The following is a 16,831-nucleotide window of genomic DNA, read 5'->3' as shown; positions in this document are numbered from 1 at the left end:
GGCGGGGCTTGGGGTTTGGTTGCGAGTGACTGCTTTGTTGTGAAATCATAAAGTTGCGGAAGTTACTGACTGCTTGTTTTGAGGCTCAGTTCCTGAACACAGGCTGTGTTACATGCTTTATAATCCAAGAAGACATGAAAATCTCACTTTATACAATACGAGACCTTCAAAATATTGAGGGGCAACAGAGCAGCTGTGAGTAATCACAATACACAGAGGCAAATGTAATACACAAGACACACACACACACACACACACACACACACACACACACACACACACACACACACACACACACACACACACACACACACGCACACACGCACACACGCACACACACTTCTGGTCAGCTAGGAGCCCTGCAATACACAATACTGTACTTGTCAATGTGTCGCTTCCTGTTGCTGGTTTCTCCCTGATGCTCTCAGTTGCTCTGCCTCACACACACACACACACACACACACACACACGCACACACACACGCACACGCACACACACACACGCACACACACACACACACTCGCACACACCCAAATGCCCACTGGAGTTTGATTGAACAGTGTAATTAGCTGTAATTAGTACTCATTAAAATTGTTAAAGATCCCCCCTGTCGTGTTAGGATGCAGGTGTGTGTCTGACTGACGAAGTCTAACACACAGATACACATACACACACATAGACATACACACGCACAACCTCAGCAAGACAATGACTTCAACAGCTGTAGCCTCGGTACCTTTGTTTTTAATAACTGTTGACAGTGTTTCTATTTCTGCACCGAATCACTCGTGACTCCTTTAAAAACAAAGTCTTCAAATGCTCTATATGACACCTGTGGCATAATTAAATTTAACAGCGCATTTCCATCAGTGTTTAGCTGCATATTTTTGCAGTAATGTGGCACAATACTGCATGTGGAGAGTGAATGTCCTCAGCACCTGAAACTACTCCTATATTCTCCACACTAGACTGTGTTTAAATATGAAAGGACAAACCCTCTATTTCCTGCAACAAGTCACACAACCTTTCCTCCCAGTAATTACGATAACGTCACAGACAAGATATATTACATAGTAGTTTGACAGCATGGACCGCCTTAAGCATCATTAACAATCATCTAATCTGTTAACCTCAGGGAAAATCTCAAGAGCGGGTGGTGGTCTATTGAGAACCAGGCCAAACAATTAAATTTGAAAAAAAAAAAATAGACTTATCTCAAGGACAACAAACTTTATATCTAAATGAGCAGCGGTAAATCCTGTCCTGTTTGGGTCAATGTGATTTCTTGTCTCAACATTAAAAAGCTTTCGTGATTAAATTAAGGACTTTTTAATATACTATATATAGACTTAATCACCCTCCTGTTAGTAAAAATATACGACTTAAAGTTTATTGTGGCATTCTTATTACAAGCTCCTCAGGAAGAGGCTATAGCGCCAGAGGAGCAGTAGAGGTTTTGCAATAAGGTCACCATTACCAAATGACTACAAGAATGTGTGTGTTTGTGTGTGTGTGTGTGTGTGTGTGTGTGTGTTTGTGTTCATGCGTGCTTGTGTGTGTGTGTGTGTGTGTAAAAATGTGCGGATGATGAAGAGTGAAATGGAGGGAGGGGTTTCTTAAGTAGAGCTTTCAAGATAGACATCATTTTGCACTTTGGCGGAGTCCACGGTGCACATATAGGCATGTGCACACACACACACACACACACACACACACACACACACACACATACATACATGCACAGACAGGTGCTCTCTCTCCCTCCCTCTCTCTCTCTTTCTCTCGCTCGTTCTGAGTGGGAAACCTGCCACTACAATCACCATGGCGATGGCGATTGTTGCTCAAGTGGATGACTGTGTTGCTTTGAAACCATAAGGATTAGCGACACACACACACACACACACACACACACACACACACACACACACACACATACACTAAAAAGGCACAAGCGCGCACACACCCAGGTTGCCAGGTTGTTGACGATGTTCAGTGATGGGATGCCAGCTTGGCTCTCATTTCGCTCCATAACACCCCCCTTTTTTAGATCTCAGGGCTCATCAAGGCTTCAAATGAAGAAGCAAATTGGATTGAAAAACACAATTGAAAGGAAGCCAAGTGGGCTTCAACTGTGAGAAAACATGTGAGAAGGAGGCCAAAAGAGCCACATTGTGGATGAAAGTAGATAATGATACTGTATATCCTTGTTAGGCCGCCAAATGAAACAGATTGTGCTGCTGATTTTGATCAAAGTATTTTAATATCAAATATCTGTTATAACAGTTGCTCAGTGCAAGTTGATACTCACATACCTCTACATTCATTTTGTTATGTTTGATGCAGAAGAGCTTTGTAATCTACATCCCAGCTTTCCCCCGATGTAGTGGATTGTATAATATCAGTGAATAGAGAGATAGTGTGGAATTGTTGCAGCTGATTTGAGCCAACGGCAGCCTCTGAAAAGATGTGGTTCACCTTCACAATATCTCCAAAATAGAAACAGCTCGCTGTCAGTGTGGATGTCTTTATGAAAATACCTGGCCTCTGTTTAATTTCAAACGACTTCTGAGCATCGTCTAATCGTAACTTTGTGTTTTAAAGGGGCACAGAGGGGCAGCTGCAGAAACAATGGTGTACACAATATAAACTTTGTACTGCTTTTGTCAGCTGTTTTGTCTGTTTCTACATGTTAATATGCGTAGGAGAAAATTGGATTTATGTGTAGATGTACAGTGTGGTGATAATGATCCAGTGTTCTGTCAATAATCAATGATTCTCATAAAACAAATTAAAGATGAAGAGCAGTAATTATTTGTCTTTACCATTAGTTATTTGGTGAGAATTGGAAGGATAATACACTTCAGAGTGTGGGAAATATGCCCCATTTTAGTCCTATATTAAACATTATATAGTATCAAAATCCACAGGTAACTCTGACAGCAGTGATCTTAACGTATAATGCACCTTATGTTACTGTGTGTGAATTCAGCCTTCCTTAAACAAATAAAGAAATAGAAATAAAAGAATTCAACTTAATGGGTTCATGTATTTAGCTTGCATTGTTATGGGTACATCAACCTCCAAAGGTGCGGGCTCATTTGACCTATTATGTAATGCTTCTCCTTAGACGTCATCATTTTCATGAACTTCAAATAACTTCCTGCACTCAGAACACTTTGTAAACCTGCAGCGCTGGTACAGCAACAACAACAACAACAACAACAACAACAACAACAACAACAACAAAAAGGAATGAGGAAGTATAATTAAGCTCACACCTTTGTGAACATACATGTGCGAAAACACATGTATACCCAAACACACAATCCGATGCTACGTGTTGCTGCAGAGGACGGGCCGCCTAACAAGCCCGATGAACACGATCAATGTAATGAGGCTCAGTGTTGTGATATGCAGGAAAAACTTCAGGCGTGTAGGAGGTTTGTGTGCATGCGACACATGTGTATGTTGGTGCGTATGTTAATTAGCAACTACTGTAGGTATGTACTGCTCCTCTTCTCTACTGAGTAAATGCAAACACATCTCACGGCCGACACACTGGAGAATAGTTTCCTCCACTGAGCTGTAACTGTAGCTTACGTGACTCACAGCACTTCATTGATTTTCTCATGGATATACTGACTTTCACACTGCTTCTTAACAAGCCACCTTGTTAGTAAGTCAAGTGGTTTTACAGTCTCACAGATGGTTACAAAGAGTCATTTACCAAACTTCTTGGATGATAATTGCAAACTCTGCATGAATCACAAATCAAGTACTGTGCAGTTCTTTGAAACAGCCCACTACTTGTATTTCTAAAAAAAAGAAAATTGAAGAAAATGAAGATACAGTCCAGTATTTAATTCACCTTAAAACCAAAAATTGTTGTTTTTACATTTGTTTTTATATGGAGCTTTAGAGCTGTAGGCTGGTTGTTTCCCTGTGCTTCAAGTCTTTATGCTAAGCTATGCTAATTGCCTGCTGGCTGTATAATATGCGGACAGTCCATGCAGACACAAATTTTGAGCAGCACACAGACATGGGTGGTCATGCTGCCCACAGCGGACCGTCGCAGACAAGCAGATGCGGAAGGTATAAATTGGCTTTTGAATTCATGTCTTCAAATTTTTGCTCAATTAAAAGCACAAAAGTATTTGTATCAAAATATACTAAGTACCAAGCATCAGAAGTAAAAGAACTAATTATGCAGAAAAATGTATACTATATTACTGGATTATAATTACTGATACAGTGATGAGGTGCAGCTGATTTTAATTACTTTATGTTGCTTGTGAATTTCCCCCAGGCGTCAATCAAGTCTTATCATACGTTAGCCTATGATAGCACATCGTAATTTCTGAGTTGATTATACATGATTAATCTGAATGTGCAAAGTAATGAGTAACTAAAGTTGAGGAGTTAAAAAGTAGCTCCCTCTGGAAAGTAGTTAAGCAGAAGTATAAAATAGCAGAATATAAATACACACAGTACAAGTGTACTTAAGTACAGAAGTAAATGTACTTAGTCATCTTCCACCATATATATATATATATATATATATATGTATATACTATACTACACTTATCAACCACTATCACAAAACTGTCACTGTAGAGAACTGCAGCAACTCATGTCAAGATCACTGACTGCTAAAAGGATGTTTACGACACCTCCCTCAGTCATCATATTTTTCAGGCATAAGTGGCAGAGAGCTTTTATAAGGGAGAACAAACTTTGTGGAACGAATGCAGATGTTAAACAAGCTTGCACCGTGACATGACAGTAACTCCCGACAGCCTTGGTAGTCATTTCATTTTGTTTGCAGTGACCATAAATCAACATTGGTCAGATAATCATTGAAATATTGGCAGCTATGGGCACACATACTCACCCTAGAGCTTTATCCAAGCGACTGCCCAACGAACCAACCACCTCTCCGAGAGTACAGTAGGCCTGGCCCAGAAAATCCTGTCAGCGAGAGAGAAATGAGCCAGTTTAAAAACAAAAAAAAAACCTTTCTGTGATTCAGACAAGGCATAACACACAAAATATACATACAAAATCCAATGAAACAAAACTAACACAAAAATTACTCCCCTCCCTGATCTCTGCAGAGAGCAGGCCTGCTGGCCCAAACCCTTTTAAACACCTCTGCATTCCCAATTGACATCATATTATTGGCAAGGATATCGAGCCTTCCTCCCACCAGCCCTCACACCAGCCCCTCTCTGCTCCCTTGGCACTTTCCTTGTAAATTAAACCGCCATCACATAATGAAACTTTACAGCTGATGCCGACAGAAGGGAAAAGAGAGATGGGAGAGAAGTAGAAAATGCATGTGTATCAGTTCTGGAGACAGTTATGTTTGTCTGTCAGCAGAAATAAAATGGCTATCAGTTTATCCAGCGTAAAATATGAGTTTTATGAGTATAAAAACAACTTCTGATGTAGGGAAGCTATTAAAGAAACATGCCATCGCCGTCCCTCTTTCACCAGGGGGCACACTGGTGGGAACATATTTCATTACTGGACTCTGTCTCTAATATCTGACTGGAGCAGCTCCAAGCAGCACTAACATAATGGATTCTCTTTGCTCCATTGATTAGCCTCTTGTGTTATTCTGTCTCTATCTCTATCCATCGACCCCGCTTTATGTCTGCCTCTCTAGCTTGCCTGTGTCATTATTGATGCCTGCGTACAGTCACATGACTTTACTTTGCCATAAACTCATTTGTTTTGGCCACAATAAGTGCTTAAATAACACTTTAAAATGTTTTTTTTTTTTTTTTTCCTCCCCCGTGTCTGATGTAGAGGCTGTGCAGTGAAGTCACAGATCTCCTAGCAACTGCGGCTGTTGCCAGCATGAGGTCCATCGGTAAATTGGCTGCGTGCAACTAATGGCTAAATATATGACAGCATGGGCTAGGAAAAGAGTTAATGTGAAAAAGATAGTTGTGTGGGTGTAGCTCCATTAAGTAATGTTCCAGAAAAAATTAACTGTTTGATAGATACAGTAAGACTGAGATCCAGAGCAGAGGGTTTCAAGGGGGGGTGTAAGCAGACAGACAATGATTGGCACCACTCTAATATGTAACTCCTTATAAAAGGTTTACATGTTGTAAGTAACCGTTTATTAAAGGAAAAGTTGGACATTTTGGGAAATATGTGTATTTGGTTTTCAGCAGCCAGCTAACATAGCTTAGCACAAAGACTGGAAACAGAGGGAAACAGCTAGCTCACTAATTAACACATCATATCTCACGACCTGACAACCCCAAAGTAAGTCTTACTTTTGGCTTATAACTCACATATAAAGGATAAGTAAATTAGTAAATGACAATTCTATGAGTTACAAGGTAAAAATCCATTATAAAAGCCGAATCTTTAAAAAGGGGTTCCCCTAGTTTTTCCAGGTGTTGTGGTGGTTTTATGTTGTCAGATGGATGCCGAGCAGAAAAGCGTGTAAATGCACTTTAGAAAATACCCATGAATTAGATTCCCAACTCATTTCAAATAAATGGCACTGTCTGTGATTTGTAATGCATTTCTGAAATGTATTCAAAATGGACCTGGAGCACAACATGGGATCAGCCTGGCTTCCTATGTATCTGCATATAGAGACACAAATTAGTGCATTCTCTGTGTGACTCTTCCCCACTCTCTCCACCCTTCCCTCTATATTCCACGCTCGTTCTCACCCAGTTCCCAGGTGTGCCTGCAGCCTAAAGCTCCCATGCTAAAACACCATCTAATGGATTGGCTCTCCGTCTTTCCCTCCTGAGACCTGCATCGAGGGCCTGTTAGATAGTACGCTGCCTCTGAGCCAACATGCCTGTCTCTTCTTGTATGAGATTATTGATTTCAAGAAAGTGAGGCAAGGGGGAGGGAAGACAGAGTGAGGGGGAGAAATGGGAAATGGAGAGATGGAGAGAAAGTGAAAGAACAAGGGTATGACAGGGAAAGATGACAGAACGCCATAGTGAGAGGAAAAGACAAGATAAGGAGATAAGGGAAGCACAAGAGGAATGAATGCATCAAGAGGGACAATAAAGTGACATAAAACGAGGAGAGAAAATCCTAAAAGGGACTAAACTTGCTTTTGAGAGACTGGGAGTCTTTCACTGTGATGAAATAAATGTGTCCACATTTAGTTTCATACAGTTGCTGAATGCCATTGAATGGCTTCTATTTAGCTATTTTAAAACTGCATCTCTAAAAACTGAGCTCAAGGTAAAGGTTGCGAAGAATTACTGGAGAGAGAGAGCAACTACTGACCATACAGGCCCTTCAACACTGATGTCACCTCCCACATCAAGTGGCAGACACTGATTTAGTTATTCTATGCAGTACAAACAATATAAACCAAAATGTACCACACTTACTCACTTTCTTCACTTTTCCTTCGTACTGGATGTAAATGTCATTTGTATGCCATAGGTAAATCAACTATATCTGTATCTATATACCCCATGATTTAAACCTTTTGGCTTGTTAGGAGCTCCAGGTTAACAGCAATGGCTTTAACGCCTTCCAGGTTAGAAACCAGAGCTTCCTACAAGAACCTGAACACGCAACCAGAAATCATTTAAAACAAAGTTTTCTGACTGATTCTTCCCTCGCAAACTATCTTTGACAAGTACTGACAGTAGTGTGCAGAGAGCACACAAACCGACCACAGCCAAGTTTAATTTAGGACTGTCAACGAGTTACACACTGATCTAACATTAATTAGCTGATATGACGTACTGCCAGCGACGTTTGTTATTTTAACCACTGAATGCAACGTTCAACAAAAATGAGAAGCTGCAGCTGAATGTTTTCTACACTGCTTTGCTAACAATCATTAACGTTGGCGCTTAGGGAGTCTATGTATCTGTATCAAGGTCTGGACTTGTTATTCACTGCTGTGCCGAGATAATACTTCATGTTCACACACGCTAATTCTCACTGGCTTAACAAGGGCACGCTGCACAGTAAAGCCCGGCTGTATTAAAGGACCAGTGTGTAGGACTTAGTTGCATCTAGCTGTGAGGTTTGCAACCAACTGAATACCCCTCCCCTTACCCCTCCTTTTCCAAGCGTGTAGAAGAACATGCGATGGCTTTCAGGCAGCGTAAAAACGTAAAAACGCCCTCTCTAGAGCCAGTGTTTGGTTTGTGTCTTCTGGGCTACTGTAGAAACATGGCAGGCTCCATGAGGGAGATATAAAGGGCTCACTAACGAAAACACGACAAATCTTAGTTTCAGGTGATTATACACATACTTATGAATATCATATTCCAGTTCTGCTAATAGATCTCCCTAAATCCTGCACACTACTGGCTGGTTGAGGTGGACAATACACACCAGGGTACAGTGATGAAAGGATCGGTTTTAAACTACATTATTTTAATCAATACTAATCCATTAAAATATGACTGGATCGGCCCAGTCTGTTAAGTTGCTGAAATAAAGTCTAAAATAGTTTATTGTCTGTTCAAGGGTGTGAACTATAAAAAAAATCAAGTACTCAAAAGAAAAATTCTCAATTTAATAGTAATTAGTAGCACTTACGGTTAATATTGAATTGACATGTTGTTAAGTTTCACCTCAGTTCTCACAATTCTTGTCTCCTTTTGTTCTTTCCAGTGACATCACTCCTCCCTTTTGTTTATTACACAAATGGGGAGGTCATGTGACTGTGTGTCTATGTTATATGCTATGTGGGCGGACTGGTTGGGTTGAACAGTGCAAAGCAAACACTGAGAAAGGCCTAAGGGCTAGAATGTGGCACCTCGGGGCAGCTCTGTGTAGAGGCGGACTGGGGCACCAAAGTAAAGTGAGTGTAGCTTTTTCATGGACACACTCACACACAAAGATCTATATTGTAATAATTATTTTCCAGGGAGTGGCCAAAAACTGCAGAGCAGGTGATGCATGATTGCACATTGGCCTTTGCACACACTGAAGCTGTAATGTAAATATCCAGATGGCTAGATAAGAGTTTATGAGTGGAAAAAAACAGCTAAATGAGACTGATATCCACTTTGTTTTTGGTGCTATTGTATTGTTGTTTATTGCCTCCCATCATTTTTATTGCTGAATGACTTCCTTGCATTGGACAGTGACAGACCAGGTCATTGTTTGCTGTTACCACAGCAAACAGCTGCTCAAACATGTCTCAGATATCACTGTAAAGCTGATTTCATGAAAACAGATGTGAGCACACGAGATTACAGTCAGACACAGAGCTCTAGGAATTGCACACTGATCAGCAAACTAAATATATCAAAGCTGTCAGTTTAAACAGTCATTTGCTCTTGTTGAAAAATAACTGCCATCTTTGACAGGAAAAGTTAGAAATGCCGGGAAATACGCTTATTCGTTTTCTTGCTCACAACAGTTAGATAAGAAGGCGGATACAATTAATTTCTCTACAAGCATAAACCTACTACCAGCAGCTAGCTAATTTATCTTAGCATAAAGACTGGAAATTGGATCCGCCTGTTTGATTGTTTCTTGGCTGCGACCAGTAACTTACCAATAACTTTGTTGGTTGCCTGGAAACTAGTCCAAGGAATAGTTCAGTTAAAATGGCAAACTGTCGTTTGTACACTTCAGTTTTTGTACAGTTTAAACATATAGACGTAATGTGTTCTTTAATGGGGTTGAGGTGATGGGGGTGGGGTGGTGGGGTGGGGTGGACTTTGTTACATCTGGACAGAGCCAGGTCAGCTGTTTGCCCCTTCATCCAGTCTTGCTAACATGATAACTTATGCTAACTAGCTTCATATTTAACAGATGAGAAGATTGATACAACTGTCATGTATGTCTAACACTCAACAAAAAAAATGTTTCCTGAATTTCCCCAAATTTCAAACTATTCCTTTAAATTACAAAATGGTGACACCACATGTGCTAAATGTCCATGTCCAAACAGGGCTTCTAATACATCTTGATGCATTAGCTATTAGCTAATAACTACATGTTACTCTACTCAGTTCATCAAACAAGACGAACTGACTGACTGGTTGTGATCTCTTGGTCCAGTGAACAGAAATAAACTGAACACTGGAAAACAACTGGCAACTGCTCTAAAAATAACTATGGAAAACCTTTGCTTAAGTCCAAGCTGCATCTGCCTCTTTGAACTACAGTCCCCATGATGCAGTAGGCAGGATACAGCTATTTTTTTTGCCAGCAAAGACCAAATTATCACATTATTAGTTCTAATTACCATTATGCTAATCACTGCTATCAATGGGGGAAAAAAAGCAGGGTGGACAGGGGAAATCAGTGTTTATTTAATTTCTAAATGAACAACAGGCCATTCCGGGAATGTGTTATTACAGTAGATGATAAACACACTCATTGTAATGGCCAGATTACTGTTATGCGGCTGAAATGAGGCTAATGGGAGGTAATGACAAGGACAGCAATCATGCTCACACAAACACTCACTCACACCCACACAATGAAATCAACAAAAGTGTGCAGAGGGACAGAAATAAATGTGAAGGCACACACACCTCCATGTGCACACGAAAACACACGTAATAAAGACAAGTTCTGGTACTCACGTGTTTTGACAGGTTGGCACTCTTGGAGTCAACATCATACCTACAGAAAAAAAAAAAAAAAAGAGAGCAGGAGAGTCAGTGCATCAGAAAGCGATGGAGGATGACGGGAGCTCAGCTGGCAAACACAACAGGGATTACAGACAGGGGAAATCAGTAATGGGGCCAAGCAGCTTGTCAGCGAAGACCTCACCAGAGGCTCCGGGTAGTTCACTTCCCAACATCACAGGCTCACAGGCATCCTCCATTAAAGTGACACTAAATGGACTAATTGGCAGTCACACATGATTGTGAGAGTATATGTGTTTGTGCTTGTGAGAGAGCGATGAACAGAAACTGAGAAATGCTGTGCTAGTGAGCAAATATGTAACTAAGTGACTGTCCTCCCTTTGGGTTTCAATCTCTGCTCATTAGTGTTACTTTTACTGGGCCATTGCGCTATTTTTGTGATGTATGTTTGAAAATGATTCACATTTTTTAATCCTCCATTCCACCTGCAGGCCTCTCGTACACATAATACTTGCAGAGAGGAAAAATGTGTCCAGAAATGGCCCCTCCAGTGCAGAGGCTACTCTAAAGAATGAGAAGCAATCAGACAAGCCATTCACTCAGCAATTTCAGGTCATTTCACCCACCACTAAAAATGGATTGCCCTTTGCTGGGTAATATTTTGGGGAGGGAATGAGGGGCAATTTAGTTACATTACGAAAATGTTCTGTATAATGTACAAGCGGTGTGTATCTGTGGATGTGTGTGCTGCACATTGAGTAATTTGGACTCAATGAATATGAATCTGAGGCATGACTGAGTATTTAAAACGATTAAATACAATTGTGTGATATCTCCCCTACAGCGCTTGGGTTCAGTCTTTTTTTAAACATTCAGTGTCTCTACCATCAAAACTGTGCGAACCACACAGCCAGCTATCCATCCTCTAGTCTAGAAACACTTGACAAATCAACAGCCATACCATACAGTCTCCATTCAATTTGTTTTTCTCTTTTTTGCTTGGGGAAACATAAAAATACAATTCACACAAATCTCCTACTTTCCATGTGAACTTATCATTCAGACCCCCAGTTTTACTACAAGCACATAATGTTGAGCATGGAAAAATAAAAGTGTTTGCAGAATTAGACTAAGCGTTAGGGCTAGGGTGAAAAAAAAAAAAAAAAAAATTCTCTGATTCAAATCAATCTTCAGTTGCCTTTTACAGTCTCCCATGGAAGTGGTGAGATCTGGTTATGTGAGAGCCAAAAAAAACAAAAAACAAATGTCTGACGTGGCTCCACTGAAGGTGCATGTCTAAAGTTGCATTTTGAATTTAAAAAGTATGAAGACAGCGAAGAGTTGGACTAAAGCAAATCCATATGCAAGATGTGCAAGAAGAAGCCGATAGCAAAAGAAGAAGAAGAAGCCGATTCTCATTCATATCAAAGCACAATTGGTATTGGAACTGAAATATCTCTCACTGAATCTATACTGAATCGAATGGGGAAGTCATTGGTAATACCCAGCACTTTTAACAGTTATGTGATACAAATACTAAGCTGAACTGCTTTGAAATGCAAACCACTAATGGTGATACAGACTTGCAGAAAGGTGCAGTCTCATAATTCACATTAAGAGGACACACTGTAGCATTTCATAACCTACTACTCATCCCAACTACACAGGCCTGAGGGAGGAAACTGTCTTTCATCTGCTATCATCTCTGACTGTGTTACCCTCTGCAGCAGCTATCTATGGCTGTTAGACCCACACACACATGTACAAAACACACACACATGCGTGTCTGAGCGGACATTAAAGTGAGGAATGCTTAGTGATGCAGGCCCTGAATGAGAGCAGCGTTAACACACATACACACTCACACAAAGACCAGCAAAAAGCCGGCGTGCTGTTCTGTTCTTCAGATGCTCAGTTTCATTCAGGAAAGCACTCCAGAGACAGCAACCACAGAGGCATTCATACATTTATACAGCTCCCTAAACAAATGAGAGGGCAGAGACACACAACACAACACAGATGTCCCTACATGTCCAGGGTATGAAAATGTCAGAGCAGAACTAGTGTGTGTACTGTATGTCTTCACGGAGCACATACAAAAACACGTTCGGACATCTATATGGATACACACACATTTCTCACAACCCACTGGAACGGAATTTGACACCTATTCTAATGACAAAAAACAAAAAAAAAGATTATAAAAAGGCATAAGAAAAACACATTCAAGCGGTTGTTATGGTCACCAGTGCTAAAGCACACACACAGCCACAAACACGTGCGCACGCAAAACACACAACATTGTCACCATGGGTGTCACACGGTATGTGGGAATGCGCACACCGGTTTTGCTTTGGTCTTGGAGTACGTCTGTCCACGTGAACTCTAGCCACACTTCTCTAGTGAGATGACGACATGAGTATGTGCTGCGACAGAGCAACCAGCGGAGACACTCATGTATGCACACAAACATTACTGCACGATGATCTACTGTCACATGAACTTAAATAGCAAGATATCTATTTTCTACCCAGTAAGGACAGTGTGTGATAAACACTTTTCTTTACTTTTGTTGCAGTAATTAACAGTACTCCTCTCTCCCTCCTTCCCTCATGGGCAAATACACACAAACAGGCACACATGCAGACACACTAACTCCTCCTCTTCACAGTCTAACTTTCAGATCCCAGTTGGGTTGTCAGTGTGGCTCCTTGGTTCATATATTATAATATAATTAGTCTCCGTCTAATAAAATAAAGCCACTGAAATCCCCTCTGTAATTCAATGAGAAATGCGATCTGAGCGCAAATTGAGAAAGAGAATACCGTCACCTACAGGCAGTCTGGTGCTTTAATAATGGCTGTCTCCTCTAGCCCACATCTTATTCCTCTATAGGCAAAGGAACCCAGAGTAAGTGTGAGATGTAGTTATAAAGCTTATTCCTCGTGGATATACAGCACAGTATAAATAGTATAAATTTAAAATTATGAAAGGTGCAATGATATTTGTATCTGTAATTTGACAATCTATCGATCTATTTGTGAAACCAGCAATATCCAGTACTTTCCCAGCCAATACTAATACCAATCACAGTTCTGCAAGAGACTTCAGTCAGATGCGAAGCAAGTTTAGCTTCTTAATTTGTGGCTAATTTGGAGGAAGTACTTTGCCGTATTCATGCCAATGTTACAATCTGCCAAATACTGTATCAGTAGTAAAAAATAATACTGGACCAATACCAATACTGCTTTTAAAGCTGCTGTCACCTAATATAGAGAGCAAAAGAAGGCCTCCCAGTAAAATACGGTAACATCACTGTCTGGTAGTGTCAAGGTGTAGGAGGAAGATTCATCCCTGCATAACCTTTGGATAAAGTAATATTAGCATGAGTCTGGAAACAGCTTTTAAATGTTGAAACATACAAAAGACAAATGTTGAAATGATGTTTCTGACCAAACTCTATTTCATATTTGTGTCAAGTGAAGCTCTTGCTCTTCTAATTGTTTTACAATAGGCCAAAAACCAGGTGGTTTGGATGAATGTTAATTGAGTGACTGACTTGAGCAGGAGAGCAGAGAAAGAAACGCTGGTTTATGGCAACTGAAAAGTAAATAAATAAAACATTCGATAAAAGCGAGATTTTTGTAGATCTAGAATGAAATAATTATGAACTTTAATAATTCCTGGTTTTGCAGGAAACATGTGGAATTCTTCAGAGGTCACACAGACGACAAATCCAACTAATAATGTCAAAGAGACAGCTTCAAGCAGAGGCCTCTAACACTGGGTGAATGAAAGATCAACTCCGGCACCTGAAATGCCATTTGACCTTTACAACATCTGGTGCCAGACCAAGTACTAATCTCAGCAAATATTAATATTGCGATGACACGAGACACACACACACACAAACACAGGTGTAGACCTTACTTACAAGTCAAATCGGAGGTTCTGCCGCTCTTCAAAGAAGTAGTCCAGAATGAATTTCCGCACAAAGTCTGGGTTTAATGTGTTGTCAATCACCTCTGTTCTCCCAAACTAGACCAAGAAAGCAAAGAGAGAAGACAGATAAGAATACCTAGGTAAACAACCCCCCCCCCCTTCAATATATTCCTGCTTTTTTTAAACGGTGGACCAAAAAGATTCTGTTTGTGTGTGTTTGATGCCCCAAGTTTGCATAATCTGTAAAAGTATCCTGACGTTATTGTGAAACCATTATCTGTCATTTTAATATTTCTGCAGCTCGCCAAACTTGAAAGCTTTTACACAAATCACTGTTTTTACAAGCACTCTGTGAAGTGATTCATGTGAATAACTAATCACCAGCAGGTTTTTTCCCTCGGGAGACACATCGGGGGGAGAGGCTGGTTACAGGATATTATGTACAGCTTTAGAGTAATGAATGCAGAGCACCTGAAGTATCAAGTCAATGGGGGTCAGGCAGGTCCCGGTTTGGTATTTAACTCAGCTTGTTAATAATGCATGCAGATGATGGGCTACTCAGAACTATGAATAACTGGGAATGATTGGGGCTGTAGGATTTGCCCCCTCATTTACATTCATGAATATTCATTATGGTGGTAACTGCAGTACAGTCATATGTGAGTGCACACATGCTCACAAACAAGTTATTGGTTGTTTCTACAAGCACAAATAAAGCGGGGTTTCATATCGTTAGTGCAGCTTAATTAATAAAACTCTCTTCAATTCTGTATCCAATTACATTTTCTGTCTGCCAGCTTTATTAGTGTAATGTATTGAATTGGACAATAGGTATAAATATACTGGAATCGGTGGCAATAAAGTGTGTGAAAAGCACGTAAACATGGAAACCTCACATCAGCCAAATTCCATAATTCAAGTAATTAAACCTTAATTGTATTATTTGGGCGATTTGTTTTAGCTATGCTAGCACCGTTGCTTGTTATGATGGCAATGTCGGTCTTACGGTCGGTCCACCACATCGGTCCAGACAGAAATATCTCAACAGCTATTGGATGAATTGCCATAACATTCCCGGTTCCCATACGATGAATCCTGATTTTGGTGAGCCCTTCACTTGTCTTCTCGCACCGCTACAACAGTCACATATATACAGATTATCAAAATAATTTGATTAATTAAAATTTCTTGTATTTCTACAATGCGTAGCATGTCACTTGTAACACTTGAATGTTCAAAGACAACCAATATCCACTTGCAGTAGCAGCAGCCTTCTTAATTTTTTTTTTTATGCTTATGTTTAGGGAAGGTTTGGGAAAGATCATGGTCCGTTTTAATAAAGAAAAAGTCCATTTTACATTCAACCAAAACCAAAATCTTTCCCAAACCTGAACCAAAGTGTTTTTGCTGAATAACCCTCACCACACACAGGACTGTGAATGTGAACCCCATCCACCCCAGACGCCTCTGTACGACTCCACCACAACAGAACTGGGAAAACAGTTTAGTGGAATACGAATGTCACTTTTAGGTGACAGCGTTGCTGGTACTGACAGTTTGTAGTTATATGGGACAACCGGCATGTTTTGAATATACACAACAGAGACAACTTTGCAGCAGGTCAGGTCTGTTTTTAATTTTCCCCCACATTTTGCTTAAAAAAGAAAATCTAAATGTAAACTTTTTGGCCATATCTCCAGCCCTATAGCGAGTAACACACATATAAAGTCAAAAATACAATATACAGACTGCACAGATGTGGATTATGCTGCAGGAACAGTTGAAGAAGTGTGAAGATGTTTTGAAACTTGCATATTTGTCACCAGTGGAGTCTCCTGTAACTTTATTTGAAACTAAAACAAAGTACTTTGTGTGAAGATGGGCTTTAGATAACACAACATAACTCCTACTGTGTGACACACACACACACACACACACACACACACTCACCTCTCTCCACTCCTTGTTGCCCATGCCTTGTGTGTAGAGAACACAAACTGTGAAGAACAGAGACATATAACATTAATATATGTGCTAAAACTGATACTAGTATCCACTATAGTTATACAAGTATTCTCTTCAAAACACTCATATACTGTACAATAGGATTTTTCTTAACAACCATTTTGGTTAATGATTGGAAACTAAGGGAAGGGAACATTATTCTGATAAGACACAAAGCAAATAAATAAAAACAAACTCAAATGTCATGGTATTTCATGGATCCATTAGAATATGACTATTACAGCAGAAATGTGTGAATTACAAATAACAAAACAACATCAAAGCAGCTAATAGTTTTATTCATGAAGCTCAAATATATA

General features: G+C 40.1%; 1 protein-coding gene across 3 annotated transcripts in view; it reads right to left on the bottom strand.

Moving 5' to 3' along the window:
- The window catches only part of LOC130163368 (copine-8), an 85,199-nt gene that overhangs the window by 43,827 nt on the left and 24,541 nt on the right, over positions 1-16,831 (bottom strand). For all 3 annotated transcript variants that reach the window (XR_008826468.1, XM_056367518.1, XM_056367517.1), the window contains exons 3-6: positions 16,458-16,504; positions 14,500-14,603; positions 10,560-10,599; positions 4,892-4,968 (exon numbers count right to left, since the gene is read on the bottom strand). Coding sequence is in view for 2 of the 3 variants with exons in the window: in XM_056367518.1 (XP_056223493.1) it covers positions 4,892-4,968; positions 10,560-10,599; positions 14,500-14,603; positions 16,458-16,504 (268 nt within the window). In the remaining variant the exon portion in view is untranslated. The remainder of the gene's footprint in view (positions 1-4,891; positions 4,969-10,559; positions 10,600-14,499; positions 14,604-16,457; positions 16,505-16,831) is intronic.

This window comes from Seriola aureovittata, chromosome 22, assembly GCF_021018895.1.
Source record: "Seriola aureovittata isolate HTS-2021-v1 ecotype China chromosome 22, ASM2101889v1, whole genome shotgun sequence".
Classification (NCBI taxonomy): Eukaryota; Metazoa; Chordata; class Actinopteri; order Carangiformes; family Carangidae; genus Seriola; species Seriola aureovittata.
The sequence above is the reverse complement of the archived record's forward strand: the minus strand, read 5'-3'. Positions and strand labels throughout refer to the sequence as shown.